The 16,836-nt window shown below is 43.4% G+C and overlaps 1 protein-coding gene across 1 annotated transcript in view; it reads left to right on the top strand.

Annotated features, from left to right (window-relative positions):
• LOC306915484 (zinc finger protein 385B-like) overlaps window positions 1-16,836 on the top strand; it is a 127,338-nt gene that overhangs the window by 43,408 nt on the left and 67,094 nt on the right. Inside the window, exons 2-3 of the mRNA XM_079492826.1 lie at window positions 8,126-8,307; window positions 10,596-10,698. Of these exons, the coding sequence (XP_079348952.1) occupies window positions 8,126-8,307; window positions 10,596-10,698 (285 nt within the window). The remainder of the gene's footprint in view (window positions 1-8,125; window positions 8,308-10,595; window positions 10,699-16,836) is intronic.

The raw sequence follows: 16,836 nt of genomic DNA, 5'->3' as shown, positions 1-16,836 counted from the left end.
GACTTTTTAGTAAGATAGATCCAAATTATGAATTTGTATGGTTGGATGACTCTGAGAAACTGTAACGTCTATTTCAAAATTGCATCTTCTTATTTGCCTCATTCCTTAAAAAGGCCTGGTCAATGAGGAGGAGGGCCATTTACATGTGAAATGGCATCATTTCATTTGTCCATCGATCCATCCATCTTCAACCACTAGTTGTCGCCGTCGCAGAGGCAACAGCTCCACCAGAGTACTCCAGACTTCCCTCTCCAGGGCAACATTAGTAACTTCCTCCTGGGGGATCCCGAGACATTCCAAGGCCAGTGAGTCGATGTGTTTCCTCCAACTGCGCCTTGGTCTGCACCGGGGTCTCCTCCCAGTGGGACGTGCCTCGAGGACCTCGCTAGGGAGACGCCCGAGAGGCATCCTAACCAGATGCCCGAACCACCTAAGATGGCTCCTTTCCAGGCGAAGAAGCAGCGACTCTACTCCGAGTCTCTCCCACGTGACTGAACGGGAGATGCCAGCCACCCGTCGAAGAAAACAAATTTCGGCCGCTTGTATTCGCAACCTTATTCTTTCATGTCATGACCCACACTTCATGACCACTGTACAAATATGTATTTATGTATTTAATAATGCAAGATGTAATATGAACAGGAAGGACTGTAATGTCAGTTGTTTTCAATTTATTCTGTCAAATGTGTCATATAATCCCATATGGGATGGATAGTGGCATGACACGAAAATAAATTCATTCATTCATTCATTCATTCATTCATTCATTCATTCATATACTGTACTTAAACCATTATACATTTAATTGAACCTTGTACAGTAGAGAGGCTTCCAGAGCATTGCAAATATAGCTGGTTTTGAATGCCAGACATTTACAATGTACATACCGTATATAGGTCAATCATACAGATATAAAGGATAGGGGGCTTTCTGGGGGCTTGAGGTCAATATCATATAGCTACTCTAAGTACTGTCAATACAGTATGCATAACTATCAACTTCCTCGTGATATCATCACTGTGCAGTTCCAATTTTCTACCTATGGTATACAGTCATGTTTTCAAAACTTCTAATGGTAATAATGTTAAGCATTTCCCATATGATATGAAAAATTAAACTGTTTACATATTATATGTTGTCCCTTATCTGTGTTGCTCTACCTTTAATGAGGAGCACAGCAGATTTAGCACCTTTTTCAAACATTTATAAAACATTACTGTTTATAATTAGTTAAGTAGTTTTTTCCCCCCCACTCACATTATTTTAATAACCAACATTTAAAATGATCTGCTGCCCTGCGTTTTAATATAGTTTTGTCTGTCTTCCTCCTAAGTTCTCCTCACTTGTTTCATTGTTTGTTTGACTTTTTGAGGTGAGCTGTCCTTTGTGGGTTTTATCTCACCTTCAACAGTTGAGAACAGAACCCTCTCCTTTTTCTACTCATTGGCCAGCGTCTCTCAGGAGATCCAGCCATTGGTTCAGTCACAGAGTGATAGTCCTGGCAGCTCAACAGGGGATTCAGTGCTTATTCACTTCAGCAGGACTGACAAAGGACACAGGACTCCAACCCATGTCTTAGACTGTGAGAAAGCCCTTCCATCAAACTCGCCTTGTCTCTCTCGCCAGATGATGTCTGCTACTGCAGGATAAAAATGCTATTGGCTCTAGGTTAAATCCTCCAATTCTGCTCTCTTTTCTTCTCTTTTCAAACCCCCTAATGCAGTAGTAAATGACATAACCAGCTGTCTAGCGTAATGCTAGGAAGCCACACACACACTCATGGATGGTTTTGAGTTATCCGTTGGCTGTGAATTAACACATTCTGGGCGGGAACCCCTTATGGTGTTAGCATTATATAGCAGATCTACAAGCTCATAGCGCGCCACCGAGTGGCGCGCTACGAGCTTGTAGGTCTGCTATTTTTGAAAAATCAAAGAACCACTGACATAGAAACATAGCTTTTTCAGAAAACTGTCAGGATGTAGAAGACATTTTTAGAATCTGATCTCAGGTCAAAATGGGTTAACACATTTGGTCAACACTTATGGTTTTAATGATTCATATGCCAGTAAATGTCCTGTGTGCACACGGGATCATGGCACATGGGATCATGGCACCATGACTTGGGCATAACACCGCAAGGGCCGTAGTCTGAAAACACAACTTTTCAAACTCCACCATGGACCATAGCACTTGCCCCAGCCCCTTAGATAGCACCTTATGTAGAGCATTTTAAACAGACTTATAGCATGTTACGTTACGTAGACAGCACTAGAATTGAATTTTATGTAGTCATAGCACTTTATAGTACATATGTATGATATATAATATAGTATAGTATGTATAGTTTACATATATAGTTTCATGATATAGATACTCCACTGTTACGTTCTCAGCTTACGCATGTTTCCATGGCCGCGGGAAGATGTTTACAGTAGGAGGTGCTGAATGCTTAGTAGGGGGTGCGCGCGCATTAGCGCGCCGCAAAATGCATTTTCGCGCATTTTCACGCAGAAAAGTGGCTTTTACTTTCCCTCTCCACAGTCCACACACATGAGCAAACTGACACAGGCAATTAACCAGGATAAGGTGCCGATACTGTGATACAGCATATTTATTAGGCCTAGTAACAGAAATCTGTTCTGATTAAAATCATTATTATTTCCCCCCTACTGTCCGAGGGGGGGCTGTGCCTGGGCGGAGAGGGTGCTCCAGCCCCCCCAGCACCCCTACTTCCCTCAGCCATGCATGTTTCATGATAACTACTTTTTATATATGTGATGCATGCCATGCTTTTTGTTATTGCTTAATGTAAATCGCTCTGGATTAAGAGCGTCTGCTAAATGCCTAAATTGTCATTGGTTTCCAGAAATGCAAACGGCACACAATATATCTACCCCGACTGGATTATTGCGGATCATTATGGATTCAGTCCGACTTTCCTGCTGCTCTGCTGCTTAAACACAGCATAAATAAAATGCTGTTTAGCCAAGACCATTAATACTGACCATACTGGCTGGTGAAATTGTGTGTGCTACATGCATGAATATCTTCCCCAAGACTAAAAGTCGGTCTGCGTACCATATACTGTCCACATGCCACACTCATTTGGCACCTCCTCGCTGTTTTCCAGGCGATACAACTGGGCTCTGTGAAACACCAATCCTTCATCTGTCTCTTGCACCTTACTCTCCTCACCTGTCATGGATATGGCAGGCTGACCTCCGTCCTCAGGCCAGGGAAGTAGAGTTCATTCATGGATATGGCAGGCTGGCCACCGTCCTCAGGCCAGGGAAGTAGAGTTCATTCATGGTGCCAACTAAGCGAGGGCCAGGATGCCTGCTGAAGGCTGTCAGTAGTATGCACTGTAGTCATTCTGACTACATAGAGTGGTGGAAAAAGTACCAAAGTAAAAGTATCAATAACACAATGTAGAAATACTCTGTTACCCACCTCTGTTACTCTGAGACCCCGGGGCAGACCAAGGCGCAGTTGGAGGAAACGCATCGACTCACTGGCCTTTGAACGTCTCGGGATCCCCCAGGAGGAAGTCACTAATGTTGCTCTGGAGAGGGAAGTCTGGAACACTCTGGTGGAGCTGTTGCCCCCGCGACCCGACTACGGATAAGCGGTTGAAGATGGATGGATGGATGGATGGAAGTAAAAGTCTGGTAATCAATTTACTTGACCAAACCAGCTCAGTGGCCGCCCTGAGACTGGGAGGTCGGGGTTCGATCCCTGTCCGGGTCATACCAAAGTCTCTGGAAAAATGTAACACAGTGCATCCCTGCTTGGCACTCAGCAGCAAGGGTTGGATTGGTGTAAGTCCCTGCAACATACTAGCGTCATGTGCAGGGGGTGTACTTCGACATCATGTCCAGGGGGTGTACTTGTACATCAAGCTGCCTCACGCTACAGAAACAGGAGATAGGCTCCTGCCCTATGGGCCTCACGGCTCGGCAAGACTTACTTAAAATTACAAAAGTATTGGCACCAAATATATAGATACTCAGGGGTTGACACTAAGGTCTCAGAGGCACTTGCATGTCGGGCCCAGGTCTTGCCCACTTCCCTGAAAACGTAATCGTCCATTATAAAAAATAATGATTTAAAATCTTAACTACCGTTCAATTAAAAAAATAATAATAATCTGCGGCTGTGTGATAAAAAATGGCATACCTCATGAACCTGCCCTTTTAAGAACAAGAATCACATCAAAAGACCAAGCTTGTTTTTACTTGAGCCTCAAAATCAGCATGTACTGCAGCCCTATCATGTCTTACCAATGGATCATGTCTTACCAATGTCATGTCTTACCAATGTCATGTCTTACCAATGTCATGTCTTACCAATGGATCATGTCTTACCAATGTCATGTCTTACCAATGTCATGTTTTACCAATGGATCATGTCTTACCAATGTCATGTCTTACCAATGTCATGTTTTACCAATGGATCATGTCTTACCAATGTCATGTCTTACCAATGTCTAAGCTCTCTCGCAAGAGCAAGATTGCAGAGACGGAGATTTTTAGGTTTTTGACAGAAACAACAAAGCACAACTGTAAGTGGCAGCACCTATTTGAGGCCATTATCATCCATATAGCACAAAGCTAAGAATTCAATTAGCCGCCTCCGCGGTGCCGCATTTGCGGCCATGCCTGCATTGTGCCGCGGCTTGATTTATGCTGTCAGTCAGCCATAATTGGCAGGCTATTACAGGCATTAGAGAACGGTGCTCTCACAAAAGACGCATTTCGGTTCTATGTGCCACGGAAATCAGCTTCTATTATCTGGCAAATGGAGTGTAGCTGGAACAAGATCCTTATCTGGACTTCTTCTTTTTTATTCATGCTCTGGCGTGGACAACCTTATCAGCAAATGCATGAATGCCTTAAGAATTTTAACAGGACATGCAGTACAGTGATTTAGGACAGATTTACAGTTGGAGGCCATCGATATTGTCCTTTTCTTTTTGCTGAGGTTTGCGTGATCTGCGCAAAAGGACAGTTAACCCATTTTTTGGTGTTTTAAACATTATGTTATAATTTAGCTATTGAAAAATAGCAGATCTACAAGCTCATAGCGCGCCACCGAGTGGCGCGCTACGAGCTTGTAGGTCTGCTATTTTGGAAAAATCGTGAAAATATTTATTTCAGAAAACTGGAGGATTTAGAAGGATTTTTTTAAATTTTGAGGTCAGGCCTAAATGGGTCAAATGATAAGGGACAATATCGGTGGCACCCAACTGTACAGTATGCCTTTATCTGGTTGAATTCCAGATGCTGAGGTCATGGGATGTATTATTTCCTCATCATTCCACATCATGGTTTGGTTTATATAGGTTTGTCGTATCAACGACACTGTGTAGAAAAGAGAGAGAAAAAAATAAACAGGGAAACTAACAATAAAATAGCATTGAAAGCTCAAAAAGTATTTCAAAATGACACCACTTGGGGCATTTGCTGTCAATTCTACCATTTCTGTGACATTTCCAAGATCACAGAAATATTGTGAATCTGTGACCCTTGATCTCCTCACCAGGACCAGTACCACTATACCAGGACCAGTACCACTATACCAGGACTTGAAGTGCATATTTTTGTTGCATTGTTGTGCAACCTTCCATTGCAAAGGTTGTGTTACGGTATATTATACCACATCCGCAGTTTGGAGTAATGCAGGTCTTTAATTTAAAGACAGAAGTAATGTTGCTTTACCGCCCCCCTGTGGACCATCCAACAACATGCAGCCAGACCCCAGAGGACAAATTGAATGCCCACCCAGTGGCCATTTTAATACACACATGCTGTACCAGGCAGGCCCGTCCTTTTCATGGTTTGATGAGTTGCACATTCAGAGATGCCCTTCCGTTAGCTTTTCATCGAGTGGCCATTCTCCTCTCACCGCTCTCTCTCACAGATAGGGGTTCTGTGCAGCTATAGCGTGGGGGGCAGAATGCAGCACTCTTTACAGCATATCTGAAACGCATCTTTTTAGTTTGAGACAGACGTGTAGCCTGCTGGAGGGCACGTGATCAGGCACTGCAGCTCGCCGCTCTACCCGACTATAATCACACACAGCTGATTAGAATTGTTGCGTGTTCCAGTCAAAGAGGTTTTGCCGCCTGAATGTGCACATGTCCAGTATCAGATGTTTGTAAAGAGGAAATAATGTCTCTGGATGTTGGTTTATGTATTCTCAGTAAACTCTACCCACTGTATAGCAGTGATTCTTAACCTTTATCATTTTATTTTAATTTTAATTTTAGAGAACTTTAGAGACTACATTCTAGTCTACACACAACCCATTTTGCTAGCATAAGTTGGCTCCGGGTAGAAGACAGAGTTAAGCAATTGAAAATGCGACTGTCATTCAAAATAGTAAATGTGGCTTTGCCCTCAATGCCCTCAGTAACCGCATTCCGCATACCTGACTAATTCACTAAAAAATAAACTCCCGTGAGAGGAGTTGAATCCAAGTTATTTAAAAACCACTACATAAAAAGGTATACAAGTAAAGATAAGACATCTTTGTACACATCTGATGCACTGTGCAGAAGAAAACATGTTTGTTCTCTTGGTCTTTGTATTGTTGTGCTTTTCTGTTTTGTTCTCTCAATGGATTTAAACCCTCCCTTTCTGTTTTTTTTGTTTGTTTGTTTTCCCTGATAGTGAGGACTTTTTTGTTGTTGTTAGTTTGCACATTTTGGTTTATTTACACTCCTGGCCGATATCTACAGTGAACAATAACATTCAAAATGTTGCTGCACGCCGTGCACGGTAGGCTACTGTAGATTCTACAGTATCGTGCAGCTAAATTTTGAAGGAATAAACAGTTGCTGCTTATCAATTAATTTGGGGAATAAACCCCTCCGACAGTCCAAAATGTTCAGTCAGTGACTACACACAGATTTATATAAGGTTATATAAGGTATACAAGGTTTATATAATGTAAGAAAAGGCGTATCCTCATGCTGACAAAGTGGCTATAGCAGTCTATTAGGTTGAGAATGTTCCTACATGTAGATGAAGCTCTTATTTGGATATAAAACTACATTCGGGAAGTACAGCTGAACCAAACATGAAGATAAATGCTTAACATGATTCTGGGGGAAATGAAAATAGCAGATCTACAGTGCAAGCTTTGCGTCACAACATGAGCTTGTAGTGTGCTTGTAGTGCGTTGTCTTTGTATAACAGCTATTTTTGGCAAAGAGATTTGGTGTTGAGGGGAACACTACATATAATGTAAATGTTCCCTTCATTGTCAATGGCATGCAATGTTTGTGTTGCCACACATTTTCATCATATTTGGCGGACATATGACCTAATTTCTCCTTTCATTGTCAATGGCAAATATGAGACGTGTGTGGACAAAAGCTGTATGTAGGAGGGGCTAGCGCCCCTCAAAAAGACGCCAAGTCACAGGAAGACTCTGGTTTGCTTAGTATAGAGCGTCGCAGTCCCGCCTCCTACCCGGGACCAGGAAATGAAATCCAATGCATTATTCTCATAGACATTTCGTAAAGTATTTATTTAAAGACGGTTACGCCGCGGACAAAGCCAACTCGAGTCGTGACAACTCATGACAACACAAACAATATTTTGGACCAAACAAATAATTAGAAAGAAGAAAAAAACGGCAGGTTACAACACTTTTTTTGTTGTTTTTCTTCTTTCTAATTATTTGTTTGGTCCAAAATATTGTTTGTGTTGTCATGAGTTGTCACGACTCGAGTTGGCTTTGTCCGCGGCGTAACCGTCTTTAAATAAATACTTTACGAAATGTCTATGAGAATAATGCATTGGATTTCATTTCCTGGTCCCGGGTAGGAGGCGGGACTGCGACGCTCTATAGGGTTTAAGTGGTTAAGATTTGTGGAAGCACATAGTTCTTCTGTTTACTAATGTCTATTTGGTTCCATTTGGACACTCTCTAAATTAACACTGAGGATATTGTAGTGTGGATTGCAGTCCCAGAGATAAAACTCGTATCAAATGGGGGTCCGTGCCCTATTAGCCCTAATGCATATCAAAGCGTGGGGTCCTTTGAATTAAAAAGGTTGATAATCAGAACGGCTGGATATGGCACACACATCCTGACCTTTACCCTCTTCCTCAAGGTATGAAGCGCCGCAAGATGTCAGGCTGTCTGGAAAGCAACCTCCCTCCCAGGAGTCAGGAGGATGAGGCGGAGGAGGAGCAGGAGAATGGAGAGGAGGACGGGGGGTCAGAAGAGAAGGAGAAGAAGGAGAGCTTGAAGCGGGAGCGTCGTCAGGGTGGCAACAGCGTCACGCTGTGCAAGGTGTGTACAATACAGATACATCCATCCTGTGTTAAAGTGGTAAAGGTCATAGTGATACAAGTTGTATGTACATGAATAATATAAACAAAACAATACATAAAATGGTAAATGGTGAATTTATATAGCGCCTTTATCCAAGGCGCTTTACATAGATTGTGCATTACATTCACCCATTCATACACCGATTGTGGAGGAAGCCATGCAAGGTACCAACCAGCAGATCGGGAGCAATTTGGGGTTCAGTGTCTTGCCCAAGGACACTTCGACATGTAGACAGGAGGAGCCGGGATTCGAACCCATGGATCATTGGACGACCTGCTCTACCTCCTGAGCCACAGTCGCCCCTACATACATAGAGCAAAAAGAAAAATCATTTTGAAATAATGATTAATTTGTCTGGTCCCTTTTTCTTTTTTTCCCCGTTTTGTTTACTTCTGTAAGCTGATGGCCGCCATTATCCATATGCTTCCATTTTCGTTGGGAACGTCAAGTCAATTTAATTTATAGGGCACATTTCAAAACTACCACAGTGCTATACACAGCATATAGCAAAACATATACAAAAGAAAACGCAACACTGTTCAAAAGGGTACTTTTTTCCCCTAAAGGAATTTGCTTATGGAGGCAGCCGCCACATTACAGCGTTGGAAACGGCATAATCGCTGCCTCACAGATGTGAGTCAGGGTCCAGGGAAACGAGAAACATTATGCAACAGAGGTGTTGAGAGTACAACATCTAGTGTCTAAATGGACCTTTTAAATGTGAGACTGTTATACAGGTCCATTTGGTTATACAACGGTACACTCTCTGAGTTGGAAAGGGATAAATGAACACTGATTATTTTACTGTGTAGGACTGCAACTAACCATTAAATAGTAAATGGTGCAATTATATGGTGCGGTGCCTTTATCCAAAGTGCTTTTAGAAAGTGCTTTTAAAATTCCCCCATTCAAACACATATTCACACATTCTCACAGTAGAGGAAACCATCCAAGTCACCAACCTGGTCATCGAGCGTAGTTAGGCAACACTGGGGCTGAGGGAGCCATGGATCAACCTTCTGATTACCAAGCGGCCGCTCTACCCACTTTTTTATTAATTCAGAACATACATTGACAGTGAAATAACCCATTTAGGCCTGTGGCAGATTCTAAAAACGCCTCTATATCCTGACCTAAGCTTTCTGAAAAATATTTATATAGCAGCTCAATTTTTTTACATTTTTGAATACTGTACATACTGTAAAGAACCCAAAAATGGGTTCCCGGCCTGAGGGGGTAAAACACCAAAAGGGGTTCCCGCACAGAATGGGATAAAGTAGAAAACTATGTTGTGTTGTTATCGACGCAGATCAGTCACATAATTATGTTCTTTCAGCAATCACATCCTGCGCAGTATGTTTATAGTGCAGACAGAATGACCAACTGCAGACAAACACAAATAAAGTGTCTTGCTCGGAAAATAGCCGATCTACAAGCTCACAAGGTGCCTATGATGCCTTGTGAGCTTGTAGCAATAATTAGCTGTATAAATGTCTCTCTCATCAAATATATCACAATATAATAATATAATATGATAAATTGTGTACTTCAAATATCTTCTCCCCTAACTGCAACTGCAACTAACTCCAACTCGACCACATCACTTGGTTTGCATCCCCCTCAGAAACGGGTTGTGGAATGACTGTTTCTGGGTCTAAAACAACATTTCGGCAGAGAGGGGTCAAGCAATCATTGTCATTGCGTTCAATGAATAGAAATGTTTTAGAATAGAAATACATATCTCTCTCATCTTTTCAATAGGTTAAGAGTGTGTTAAAAAAAATGCAAATGCTAATTCAAAGTGCTATTGTCGGTTGGCGTGCCGCAGACCTCGCAAAGTAACAAAGACAGCATAGAAGCATACAGTAGCTCATACAGTTGGGTGCCACCGATATTGTCCCTTATCATTTGACCCATTTAGGCCTGACCTCAAAATTTAAAAAAAATCCTTCTAAATCCTCCAGTTTTCTGAAATAAATATTTTCACGATTTTTCAAAAATAGCAGACCTACAAGCTCGTAGCGCGCCACTCGGTGGCGCGCTATGAGCTTGTAGATCTGCTATTTTTCAATAGCTAAATTATAACAATGTTTAAAACACCAAAAGGGGTTCCCGCCCAAAATGGGTTAACTGTCCTTTTGCGCAGATCACGCAAACCTCAGCAAAAAGAAAAGGACAATATCGATGGCCTCCAACTGTATGTAGTTGATATTAATGAATACTGATGAATGGTTTCACCCCTACAGGTGTGTAACATGCAGCTCAACTCCGGTGCCCAGGCTCAGATCCACTACAGAGGCAAGACCCACCAGAGGAGACTACGTCAAGTCAACAAGGCTGCTGTCACAGGTAGGAACTCGCTCCTTTCACCCCCACAAGTTACAAATGGATAAATGAAAACTGAGGATTTTACTGTGGTAAGTAGACCCCATGGACATGTAAATGTGTGCATGTGTACAAATGCCACTGGATATAGAGAGAATGGCTATCCGATTCAGGACAATGGTCAAACCATGTAAATCGGATTATAAGAATAGGTACATTAAAACAGTAATACACTTTAATCGACTTACTGTCCAATTATTTCCCATCACTTTAGTATTCATTGAGTGTAGGTCTTGAAAACTGCTGGCCAGTTCAGCCCACTGAACAATACAGAAAGATTTAGCTCATTAGTATGGGTTTATTCATTAGAAAAATGTTTGCATACACACATCCGTTATTTTCCACTAGAGAGAAATGTGAAAATATATTTAGTTTGATTACTGTGCGGTGGGCCTCTTGTTATCTGCTATTGGATTATACTTTTTCCAATATTGTAATTGTTTTACCACCAAGCCATTGTATGAATAGGCCGTCTTCTCTCTGTAGAAAATCTACATGTATTCTATGAATGCAGTCTCAAGAAGAGTCCTAGACTCACACTAAGGAGTGTGCATACAAAGTTGTACACAGATCGGTGCAGTTATAGGTAAAAACAGGAATGGGGCCGTTATAGCGCCACCATGAGGCTGTTTTTAAAATTTCGGGGCAGAGGTTGAGCTCTGGCATCCTGGGAGTGTGTGTGCAGAGTGTGGCTGCAATCAAGCCAAGGGTGGCAGAGATTAGCTGTCCACAGACACACACACAGACGGACACACACACACACACACACACACACACACACACACACACACACACACACACACACACACACACACACACACAGACGGACACACACACACAATCAAGCCAAGGATGGCAGAGATTAGCTGTCCACAGACAGACACACACACACAGACGGACACACATGGATGGACAGACGGACGGACACACACACAGACGGACGGACGGAGTGCAAAATATACTCTCTACCCATGCCTTCGGCCTGGTGGAGATCATTTGTAGAATTGGTAACCGTGACGGCTCCAGAAAATTGTGACTGGGGGTGCGATGGGGGGCTAATGAATCTTGGTTTACATAGAAGTCAGCCAATTGGGCTTGTTTGGCTTAGGGGGGCTAAGCCTCCACCAGAGGGGGCCGTCCCTTGACCCCCCCCCCCCCCCCCCCCCCGGGAGCCGTCCCTGAATGGTAACTCCTGAAGGGAGTATTCCCCAATAGTGCGGGGACATTCAGACCCAAATGACCCCCTCTCCGGCGCCTATGGCATAGGGCCTATTGCTTTAATAACATAGACACATTTGGTGATCCCTCTTCACCATTTCAGTGCATTTCTTGCACACCTGTTGCTGTAATCAGACATTAATCATCACCATCCGCGCAGGCCAGTTTGACCAATCAACATGCTGGAAAAGTCGGCCATGATGCATCAGCTTTTAATGGAGATTCATGAGACGGACTCTGTCGCATACGTTTGCCTGGCTCCATGTTCATCATTAGGAACGAACCATGCGTCCTCTCACAACCCTGCTTTGTTATCATTAGTGTTTATTGACATGTTCTGGATCAGATTAGACATTTGTTGGAGTCATCATTCATAGTTTAAAGTATGAGGCCGCGCTAATGCAGTCTTGTGTGTGTGTGTGTGTGTGTGTGTGTGTGTGTGTGTGTGACTGTGTGTGTGTGTGTGTGTGTGTGTGTGTGGCGCAATGCGAAGCGCTGTGAACTTGTAGATCTTCTGTTTTTCTGAGCATGTTGAATTTCACCGCTGACTACCTGCATATTACAATAAAAAAACTACAACTAACACTAAAACGAAGAAAAACCCAAACTAACATTTTCCTTAAATAAAAACTAGCAAACCCACTTTAAAAACAAATCAAAACTAAACACAGAACATTTTGAAAACTCAAAATGAAATAAAAATAAAAATGAATGCTAAACTCTATAACCTTGGTGCACACACAGTCACAGCACACCCAGGAGCTGAACTTCCTCTGACAGGACTGGGTCATGCTACAGTGTGTGCCCTTGCACACAGGAGGTTCACTGCAAGCTGTTCTCTTGACCAACCATCTGTAGGGTTAACCGGTAACACAGAGCTTCACTTAGCCTCAGTGATCTCTCTCTGTGTGTGTGTGTGTGTGTGTGTGTGTGTGTGTGTGTGTGTGTGTGTGTGTGTGTGTGTGTGTGTGTGTGTGTGTGTGTGTGTGTGTGTGTGTGTGTGTGTGTGTGTGTGTGTGTGTGTGTGTGTGTGTGTGTGTGTGTGTGTGTGTGTGTGTGTGTGTGTGTGTGTGTGTGTTTCAAAATGTACTTGAGTAAAAGTACAAAAGTATTGGCATCAAAATGTACTTAAAGTACCAAACGTAAATATACTCATTGTGCAGAATGTCTCATTTAAAGTTTTCAAAATGTATAAAAATATTTTGAAAATAGCAGATCTACAAGCTCACAATGCATCGCATCGCGACACATTGTGAGCTCTGATTGTGAACTGTGACATGTCACAAGCTGCCTCGTGGTAAGAAAACGGGAGATACTGCTGCTCAAAACTAAAGTCTACATGGACCAATCGGACGCAAGCGGACTTCTGTTTTATTGTACCTGTACATGTAATGAAATGGCAACTCGTTAAAGTTGTATTGTATTTGATAATCTATGCATGTTATTTTGTATATAAACTAGACTTTATAAATATATAAAGTCTAGTAGACTCTAGGGGCAGTATTACGCGTGTCTTAAGTACCAGGTCTTATGACTTAACTTAAGACCTGGAGTCTAGTCAATGCTGTTTGGCCACTCAGAATAGCCAAATGGCATTGATCATGCCTCCAGGTCTTAAGTTAAGTAATAAGACCTGGTACTTAAGACACGCATAATACTGCCCTAGTAGTCTAGTAGTGTAATTCATTGTTACTGGTGAAGTAGTCCAGCTATACTGTGCGCTTTACTATTGCCTAAAACAACAAAGCAGAAAATAAGAAACTAGATAAAATGTTCCTCAGAGCAGGTCAGGTAGGTTATTGTGGGCTGGCAATGTTCGAAATCGGGCCAATCAAAAAAGCCAAACAGGATGGAATATGAAAAATCACACAACAAGTATGGTGATGATGTATTGACCCACATGACATCACAGGGGGCGTAATAATAACACACAAAGTCACATGTTGGAGCGGTTAGCACTGCTCAAAAACCTGTGATATAAAAATAATGCGTTTACCAAAAATTGGCCTCCTGTTGGCGCTATAACAGGACGATGTGAAAAGTGTGGTGTGTGTTCCTCGTGGGCTTAGTGGGAATGTTTGTGCAAGTTTCACGACAATAGGACTCTAGTCTACGTTCATGATTTGAGGCATTTTGTTCAAAATGGACTGCAACCTTTGGAAGCCAATCTTGGCCAATCAGAATGGAATATGAAAAATCTGAAAGGCCTGTTTGGTTTAATGACTATCGAGATACTGTGATGACTGATTTGCGTGATTTATGGATCTGTAGGAGTGATATACAAAATCACACCTGTGTGAAGTGAGGGGTGCTCTTATCATCTTACAACATCAATTACAACACAATGTTTATTTAAGCAACGGGTGCTAATGTTAAACATTAAAGCCATATATAGGAGGGGCTCCCTCAAGAATGGTCATACAAGCCGTCATATACAAATGTAGGCCTATGGACAAACACACTCGGGCCACTTGTTGTCTAGCCAAACATTAAAAAATATTTTCAAAATCTTCTTTATCTCTATATGACACAATGTGCAAGGGGGCTTAAGTGGGTAGTCTATTCGTTTTTATAAAAAAATAATAAAAGCCTGCTTCTCGATTGTTCGATTTATCAAAAAAGGTCTCCACCTTTGCAGTCATTTTAATTTCCAACTCTCAGTTCTCTGTATCCTGAAGTCTTCCAAAACGGTGCACACTTTTGCCCAACTCATCTTTTGTGTTTCTATACTCATTCCTAATGGAGATCAACTGGATGTAAAAGGGTCTATGTTTAGAGATCTCCTTTGCAGATCTCTGTCTGTCCTGGTGCAGTGCACATAGAACATCCTGTGCTCTGGCTTTGTTTCCCATCTGAGTGAAGGGAGCCTTTTTAATCTCATCTTTCCGTTTTGCGTTCCATTGCTTGGCATATCTGTTTATGTGGGCCCTCTGGCAGCGAGCACACTTGTACATTTCAGTTCATGGCTGCCAGTTCCCACCTGATGTCGTGTGGGACTCTCGACTGCTCCAGACCATACTGAATAACTGCTAATTTGCATAGCATCTTCAGACTAGGACTTAAGTCTAAGATGTACAGGTCGTGGGGTGTGTATCTTCCAAAGAGGATGATGCAGTCTCCCACCATGCAACAGCCCATCTTAGACATCCCACATGGGCCTTTTCCCTTGGGCTCGACCCTCTTCCAGGAATATGTCTCCGGGTTGAATTTCCACATGTCGTCAAATTTCCGGTCCAAATTGTGGCCACCAAATATGTACAGCTCTCCGTTGTAGGCAAAGGCTGCGTGACAAAAGCGTCCTTCCGGAAGAAGCTGCGCAGAAGGCGTGCTCAGCCACCATTTTGTCTCGGTGGCAAAAACTCTGGTGTTATTGTAGTGGTCCATGTCGACGTTGTTCCCTATGCCCCCGAATACAAACATATTTGTCTCCATGGCGGTGGCAGAGTGACCACATGAAACGGGCGCCGGGGTTCCTCTGGTGTTGATTAAAGACCAGGCCATCGTGGTGGTGTCCAACATGTGGACGTCGTTACAACAACGAGACAGCTGTTTGTTTCGGTTGTAACCTCCGTAGATGTACATGACCTCGCCCAAGCCACAGGCCGAGTGGCTCCTCCTCGCCTCTGGCACGGTCCCGGAGATCCTGGGCTTGAACCATCTGCTGCCGTCAACGTCGAACGCATAGAGCACCTTGCAGTACTCCCACGTGTACGTGCAGCCTCCCCAGAGGTAGATGATGTCTCCTATCAGCACAGCCGTGTGGCCCCAGCGCATGGAGGGAACGTTGATCGGTCGTCCCCCTCCTCTTCCGGGCCTCACCGGCGGCAGCTTCGCCCAGCGCAAGGACACTGTGTTGAAGACGTGCACGTCGATCTGGTCCATGTCATTGCTGCTCTCGCCGTCGCAGTAGCCCCCGAAGGAGTACACCCTGTGGCCCGCGGCCACGGCAGCATGACGGTTCCTCCTCGGCCCACCTTTCAGGCACACCGTCCAGCGCAACATTCGCATGCACCACAAACATTAACTTGTATTATTCCTGCTCTGCTAAAGAATAGCACCTACTATATTAGTACGGCGGCACAAACGGCCTAACAAAGCTTGGTCAATCGGAGAAGTCGATGCCTGTTGATCTCATGGCAAAATGGCAACACTTACATCAGATGTAAGAAAGGCACTGTTATTCATGCTGAATAGTATTATTTCTTGTTGTACTGGAATTGATTGCCATTCATATTTATTGTGTATCAGTTACAGTTTATTTGGAACTGGCTATCAGCTGTCACAAGTTTAGTGGAGAACGTTGTGAAGCTTGACCTTGCAGTGTAACATGTCAGGTTGCACCTGCTCTGCCAGTCGTTTGTGAGAGGAAGGAAGAATTTGGCACGATTTGCGGGGAGGGCAATCCTTGTTGCTGCACTATGGCTGGGGGCGGCACCTGTCAGCGCAGTGTGCTGAATGGGACAAGTAGGACGAAGGCGCTATATCCTCCCTGCATGTGGGGGGAGTGGGACCTAACCTCACTGGCAGGTGAGCCAGTATAGGCTGTACCAGAGCCTTAGATATAGACAGAGTTACGCAAACTGCGTTCACTTCATGGGGCCAGTCCAATGGCTCCTACATAGACTTCTATTGAGCATGGGGACAACCAATGGGTACAAGTCCTGGACCGGAAGTAGGCAGAAATGCATTGGACTCAGGCAACAGCCCAGCTTTAATGATCTTTCCAACCTGCTTTAAACAAGCAGTGGTCCAGCCCCTTCTGAAAAAGCCCAACTCAGACCCCGCCCTCCCCAGTAATTACAGGCCCATCTCAAAACTGCCATTTCTCTCAAAAGTCCTGGAAAAAATTATTCTCAGTCAACTCACTCCTTACCTAAACCATAA

This window comes from Electrona antarctica, assembly GCF_951216825.1.
Source record: "Electrona antarctica genome assembly, chromosome: 22".
Taxonomy (NCBI): domain Eukaryota; kingdom Metazoa; phylum Chordata; class Actinopteri; order Myctophiformes; family Myctophidae; genus Electrona; species Electrona antarctica.
This window is presented reverse-complemented; position numbering and strand designations above follow the sequence as displayed.